Source organism: Priapulus caudatus, unplaced genomic scaffold (assembly GCF_000485595.1).
Source record: "Priapulus caudatus unplaced genomic scaffold, Priapulus_caudatus-5.0.1 Scaffold1540, whole genome shotgun sequence".
Taxonomy (NCBI): Eukaryota; Metazoa; Priapulida; class Priapulimorpha; order Priapulimorphida; family Priapulidae; genus Priapulus; species Priapulus caudatus.
In genome coordinates, this window is record NW_014578601.1 from 2,898 (window position 1) to 10,397 (window position 7,500).

At 46.5% G+C, this 7,500-nt stretch overlaps 1 protein-coding gene across 1 annotated transcript in view; it reads left to right on the forward strand.

Annotated features, from left to right (window-relative positions):
* Positions 1-219: 219 nt before the first annotated feature.
* The window catches only part of LOC106816936 (exoskeleton protein RP43-like), a 9,287-nt gene continuing 2,006 nt past the window's right edge, over positions 220-7,500 (forward strand). Inside the window, exons 1-8 of the mRNA XM_014821585.1 lie at positions 220-223; positions 576-715; positions 3,493-3,730; positions 4,059-4,192; positions 4,312-4,549; positions 4,839-4,972; positions 5,229-5,466; positions 5,732-5,865. Of these exons, the coding sequence (XP_014677071.1) occupies positions 220-223; positions 576-715; positions 3,493-3,730; positions 4,059-4,192; positions 4,312-4,549; positions 4,839-4,972; positions 5,229-5,466; positions 5,732-5,865 (1,260 nt within the window). The remainder of the gene's footprint in view (positions 224-575; positions 716-3,492; positions 3,731-4,058; positions 4,193-4,311; positions 4,550-4,838; positions 4,973-5,228; positions 5,467-5,731; positions 5,866-7,500) is intronic.

Genomic DNA, 7,500 nt, shown 5'->3' on the forward strand with positions numbered 1-7,500 from the left:
GAGAGAGAGAGAGAGAGAGAGAGAGAGAGAGAGAGAGAGAGAGAGAGAGAGAGAGAGAGAGAGAGAGAGAGAAAAGGAGAGAGGGAGGGGGGAGAGAGCAATATAGATCAGCATTGATATTCTAACAAAGGCCGAAAGAATCAAGTCCAAGGTAGATCACGGCAGATTATTTCTTTGACTCGCCGCCAGGCTGCGCGTCTGAGCCACACACGAAGCACCATGGGTAGCAGTGATCTCTTTCATAGTCTCCCTCCCTCTGCCCGCTCTCCTCCTCTCTTCCTCGCGCGCTTTCCCGTCCCCCCCCCCCTCTCTCTCTCTCTCTCTCTCTCTCTCTCTCTCTCTCTCTCTCTCTCTCTCTCTCTCTCTCTCTCTCTCTCTCTCTCTCCTCCTCTCTCTCTCTCTCTCTCTCTCTCTCTCTCTCTCTCTCTCTCTCCGAGAGAGAGAGAGAGAGAGATTCTTCGCTCTCTCACTCTCTCTCTCTCTCTCTCTCACTCTGTGAGCGTGTGCGTGCGTGCGTGCGCATGTAAGTTTGCACCAAGTTGTAACGGTGTCGTGTTATCGGGTGTCACATACAGCTGTCGCGTTGGAAGGATGTGCCGGGTCCACTTACACCTACGACAACCTATCGGGCGGCATCATGACGTCACCAATGTTCCCTAATAATTACCCCAACAATGCCAACTGTAAGTGGCACTTCAAAGCTCCGCTTGGTAAGGTAAGAAAGTCTTTTGTTTATTTTGCTAGATTTATCAGCGAAATAGAACTTTGCTTAGCCGTAATTTGATCGTGAAGACGTAACTACGGCTACCTATTTACGGCCGGTTATAAGATACGATTAATTCATACGAAGAATTAAATTCAGATAAATAATATAATTTGCTTAAGATAAAAACGTCATCTTGGATTCTTCCCACATTCACACGCACGACCCTACTGCACGTTACAAATAATATTTGTAAAGTTGCATGAGCGTTTACACGAACGCAGCGACACATCACGTAATTGACCACGAAGTTCAGCTACGTGTGACGATTGTCTTCTTCGCAATGGCGCTTTTCTCAGAGCATATTAGAGAGTAGCTGAGTAAGACCGGCTTGCGTATTTTTACTACAGGTCGTACGGCTCGAGTTCCTTAGCTTCAACCTGGACTATGATTACTACTGCCTCAACGATTCGTTGACGGTATACAACGGTGTCGGCGTCAATGGTTCCTACGCAGCCAAGTTATGTGGGCTTGAAATACCCGATGACCAATTCTCCAGAGACACGGACATGTTCCTGCATTTCGTCAGCAGTACTAATAAAACAACTTATATAGGGTTCAAGATCCGCTACAGTTTTAATGATTCTAAAGGTGAGTAACGTCGTATCCCAGATGCACCTATAATTACACATCATATATGCAAATATTTGGAATATTTCGCCCCTTTCGGGTAAAAGATGTATATGCTTGTAGGGTATGAATCTTTGGATGTATATATATATATACATATATCAAGAGCTAATAATAAGGTATTGTATGTATATATATATATATATATATATATATATTGCGATGCTCTTTATTAATTACCTTTCAATTAGACAGTTTTGTCACTTTTGATTTAACGTCTCCCAGTCATTGTTTCTACCACCGGCTAGGTGGTAACAGGTAACATCCAAAAGGTCGCACTGGTGTGCCAAGTTGAGCTAATAACATCATATATAGATGAGTTATGAGCTATGAGCTATGAGCTATGAGTTATGAGCTCATCATATATAAGACATACCTGATATCATCATGAATAATGAATTACAGAATTAAATCATATATGAACACCAAAGCCATGCAAATGTTTTAATTTTTCATTTTCCAGCGCAGCCACATTCCTAGTCTAATTAAATTGTTACTCCTAGATATTATGATATTCCTGATAGCATCAAATGCACCCTAGGCTGGCCAACATATGGCTGGCTGTAGAGCCTCGTTCAATGAGCACGCTAAAATCCCACAAATTGGCCTTGAAATCGGTCACTACCATTTCCTCTCCCTCGCCCCACCTCGGGGGATTAGTCTTATCCAGATTGAAACCCTCATCGAAGCTTATTCTCTCCGCTTGGCTCGCTTCTTAAACAATCGTCCTTCTAAGTTTACAAACAAAACTTCGTTATGCCAGGTTGCTCCATTGGACACAAAAGCCCGCCAAACGCCAAAACATTCCTGCCCCCTTGGCCCACAACAACATCTCTTCAGAGCTGTACTGTTCGTGCAGTAAATTGACTATGCGTTGCGTACGTGTACACGTGGTTTGCGCGCTGCGCCGTGTGACTGCTGCTGTGCGTCCGTCGTCGCGTGCGTGTGCGCGCGGTGCGTTGTGTGTGCGACCCTGTGTGCGCGGCCGTGTTGGTGTGTGTGTGTGTGGACTGTTGCCTGTGGCTGTGTGTGTCGGTGTGTGTGTGCTGTGCGGTGTGTGTGTGTGTGTGTGTGTGTGTGCCCGTGTGTGTGTGAAGTGTGTGTGTGATGTGTCGTGGTGGCCGGTGGTGTGTGTGTGTGTGTGTGTGTTGTGTAGTGTGTGCTGCCTGTTCGTGTCGTGGATGTGTGTGTGTGTGCGATCTGCTGTGTGTGTGTGTGTGTATGTGTGTGCTGTGTATAGTGCTTGTGTGCGTGTGTGTGTGTGTAATTGTGTATGTGTCGTGTGTGTGTGTGTGTGTGTGTGCGTGTGTCGTGTGTGTGTGTGCGTGTGCGTGTGTGTGCGTGTGCGTGTGTGTGTGTGTGTGTGTGTGATATGTGTGTGTGTGGTGCTGCATGTGTGTGCGTTGTGGCTGTGTGTTGTGTGTGTGTGTGCCCAGACCGCTGTGTGTGTGTGTGTGTCAGTGTGTGCGTGTGCCAGTGTGTGTGTGTGTGTGTGTGTGTGTGTGTGTGTGTGTGTGTGTGTGTGTGTGTACGTGTACATGCGTGTACATGCGTGTATTTACGTGTCTGCTTGCGTGTGTACGTGCGTGACGGTGTGCGCGCGCATGTGCGTGTGTGTGCGTGTGGATGTTTCCTGCAGACGTGCGGACTGGCGTACATGTATACATTTGGCCGTGCGTAATACACACGTACGACATGCGTGCGCAATTCATCCAAAACATATTTACGCTACCTTCATATAGTAATCGTTTCGTATCGTCGGTTGTCACACACAGCTATCGACTGGGAAGGATGTGACGGGTACACTCATACCTACGACAACTCAGCAGGCGGCATCATGACGTCACCAATGTACCCTAAAAATTACCCGAACTACGTCGAATGCCGGTGGCACTTCGAAGCACCGCCAGGAAAGGTACGGCACATTATTACTAATTGTACCAGGATTGGTCCGTGAAATGGAATTTTCGCTCGTCCTCTAATTTGATCTTTTTCGCATTTACATTTGGTTATGATGTACCGGGAAACACGTACTAACGACAAAGATTACTTGTTTATTTGAGCAGCAGCGTCTCATAAGCTCCTATATTTTATGTCAGGTCGTACATCTAGAGTTTCTCAGCTTCAACGTGGCGTCCTCTAAAAACTGCTCCAATGATTCGCTGACTGTGTACAACGGAGCCGATGGCAATGCGAACATGTCAGCTAGACTATGCGGTTGTGAGATACCAGGCGACCAAATCTCCACAGACACCAATATGTTCCTGCATTTCGTCAGTAATGATAATGCAACTTTGATCGGCTTCAAGATCCGCTATAGTTTTAATGAATCTAAACGTAAGTAGTATAGATACACGCGATCCTTTCACAGATTCAGTTATGTGTTCACTTCATGAATAAAACAACAAAATACGCGACTTCTGTGGCTTCTTTCGAATATTTGTACGCGTGCAAGTGCGCGTGTGCGTACGTGCGGGCGCGTGCGTGTGTGTGCGTGTGTGTGCATGTGTGCGTGCTTGTGTGCGTGTGTGCTTGCGTGCGTGCGTGCGTGCCTGTGTGTGCGTGCGTGCGTGCGTGCGTGCGTGAGTGTTTACATTTGGCCTTACCTATGCGCTAGTAAGTAACAATCGTAGCGCTATTCTTGGTTTTTGTTTTGAACCTCTAGCGTGGGAAGGATGTGACGGGTACACTCACACCTACGACAACCCAGCGGGCGGTATCATGACGTCACTAATCTTCCCTAAGAATTACCCTAACAACGTCGACTGCAAGTGGCATTTCGAAGCACCGCCTGGGAAAGTAAGGAGATCTATTGGTTATCATGTGAAATTGGTTCCAAAAAACTGATTTATTTCTCTTCGAGTCATCATTGAATTTGTAAGGCAGCAGCGTCTGATAATCTCCTATATTTACTGCAGCTCGTACATCTAGAGTTTCTCAGCTTCAACGTGGAACCCTCCCGAAACTGCTCTAATGATTCGCTGACTGTGTACAACGGAGCCGATGAGTATGGTTCCATGTCAGCCAAGCTATGTGGACTTGAAATACCCGATGACCAATTCTCCAGAGACACGGACATGTTCCTGCGTTTCGTCAGCGATTCTAACGAAACTTACATCGGGTTCAAGATCCGCTACAGTTTTAATGATTCTAAACGCAAGTGGCGACATAATGATATAATGTCGAATGCAATTATTTACACTTTATGGAAAAATGAATATCGTGGTGATTTTATTATATTATTTTAGTTAACAATGAAATGTGTGACTGCGTGCAAATGTTTGTATATTAATTTTGTAATTTTAATGATTTTTGAATGAAAATGAATGTGCGTGCGTGCGTACGTGCGCGTGCGTGTATGTGTGCTAGGCCTTATCTATGCGCTAGTTATGGTAACTCCATGCAAAAACCGCGCCGTATTTATGATTGTCGTTTAAACCTCTAGCATGGGAAGGATGTGGCTGGCATACTCACACCTACGACAACCCATCGGGCGGCATCATGACGTCACCAATGTTCCCCCATAATTACCCCAGCAACGCCGACTGCAAATGGCACTTCCAAGCTCCATTAGGAATGGTAAGGCAGACCTTTGCTGATTTTTTTGGTTAGATTAACGTAATATAACTGTTCCTTTTCTCTATTTGACCTTGTAGACATTAGTCATGCATTTAAGTCGATTTATAATGCCTGCAAACGCACAATCGCGCCTCGAATTTTAGTTGAATCACCACGAAGCTTAGCTAAACGCTGCGTCCTCTGCCGTCCAAACGAAGGTGATCACATCATATAGAGCAGCAGCAGCGTCTGATAATCTCCTATATATTTACTGCAGGTCGTACGTCTAGAGTTTCTCAGCTTCAACGTGGAGTCCTCTAACAACTGCTCCAATGATTCGCTGACTGTGTATAACGGAGCCGACGCCAATGCGACCATGTCAGCCAGGTTATGTGGGCATAGCTTGCCCAAGGATCAAGCCTTCAACGAAACGAATATGTTCCTGCATTTTGTCAGCGATTCTAGTAGAAGCTACAGTGGGTTTCAGATCCGCTACCGTTTCAATGAAACTAAACGTGAGTAGAGATTTGTGCTCTCATACACGCTACGATAATCTGCGCTCTTCATACATACAAAATTAAAATGTAAAGTTGCTAAATTAATCTAGTTAAAAGGTACGATTGCACGCGTGCATGCGTGCGGGCGTTCGTGTGTTGTGTACGCGCACGTGTGTGTTCGTGCGTGTGCGTTTGTGCTTGTCTCCGTGTGCGCCAATCTCCGTGTGCACCAATCTCCGTGTAAGAACCGTACCGTAATCACTGTTGTCATCTAAACCTCTAGCATGGGAAGGATGTAACGGAGTTAATCACACATACGACAACCCAGCGGGCGGCATCATGACGTCACCATTGTTTCCCAACAATTACCCCAAAAATTCCTATTGCAAGTGGCAATTCCAAGCACCGCCTGGAAAGGTAAGAAAGAACATTAATATATACTAATCTACTATATAATAGTAGAAAGAGCCGAAGTGTCGTTTTCCGTATCTCCTCCGAAACCGTGCCACGTGTGCTCACGCGAATCAAGCTGGGGCCCCTTCTGGACGTCCCGAATACATTCCGCTACGTTAGAACGCGATATTTCGATGGTAAAGTGACTTTTTGAGTCCATTTTCTAAAAAATTATGTGCCCGAAGAAACTTCGGCATTCATCGGAAACCCGCACAAAATTTTAAGATCACGAAATCCGCATGCGCACACACGCACACACCAAAGCCATTGCGGCTGCGGTGTATAAACAACGGCAAGCAGCTGCCGCGCACACTGTGAGGGGGAAAAATTTAAGAGAAACCCCAACGAGAGACGGCGTGCAGTTGTATGTGTGTGTGTGTGTGTGTGTGTGTGTGTGTGTGTGTGTGTGTGTGTGTGTGTGTGTGTGTTGTGTCGTGTGGTGTGGTGGCATGCGTGCGGCGGTGTGTGCGTGTGTGTGTGTGGTGTGCGTGTGCGTGTACTGTATGTTGCGCGCTCCGTGTGTGTGCGTGTGCGATCGTATGTGTGTGCGCGCGCCGTTGTGTGTAAATGTGGTATGTGTGTGGTGGGTGCGTGTGATTGTGCGTGCGCATGCCTATGTGTGTGAATACGGGGGGGCGCGCGGCGAGTACGTGCGTGCGCGCGTGTGTGCACGACATTTGACAACGGAAGGTGTAACCGGTACCCGCGCGTTACTCGGCTCCCAATGCTCTGACAATTTCGACGCTGTTCGAATTGTCTAAGAGCATCGCACACACCACACTAGATATACATAACCTTTTGAAATTGTGTTAAAATATTAATCTGTTTCTCACAGGGTTTTAATGATAATATAGGCTATACTAAATGGTAGATGTAAAGGTAGAAAATAAGCATTTAATTAGGTGACGCCCTCACCTAGCTAGCAAAGCCACACTAAAACGCAAACGCACGCACACGCGCACCGCACAACACGCACACAGCAAAGACAGGATCGCCGCTGCGGTGTATAAAACAGCCAATCACTGCCGGCACGAGCGCTGTGAAGCGAAAAATAAAGGACAGAACCCCAACGAGATACAGCTGCAGTTGTATTGTGTGTGTATGTGTATGTGTGATGTGCGTGTGTGCGTGCAGTGTGCGTGTGGCCGTGTGCGGTGCGGCGTGCGTGCGTACGTGTGTGTGTGCGTCGCGTGCCGTGCGTCGCGTCGGCGTGCGGTGTGTGGTGGTGTGTGTTGTGTGTATGTAGTATGTATGTATGTATATATGGCGTGTGTTCGTGGTGGCGTGTGATTGTGCGTGCGCATGCCCGTGTGTGTGTGAATGTCGGTGTGTGCGTCGTGTGCGCGTGTGTGTGATGCCGTGTGTGTGCGCGTGTGTTGCAAATATTTGACGAACGGTGAGGTGTAAACCCCTGCCCCGGTCCGTCCACTGACTTTCAAGAAAATATATCTTTCAAAACTACTACTCAATGCATCTTTGCTTCTTTTTTTTTTTTTACAGAATTTGACTTGATTATTGATGCTTGCTAACCAGAAATTATATTTTCAAAAATATCTCAATAAGTAACAATTGTACTTAATAAATCACTCCATTCTCCCC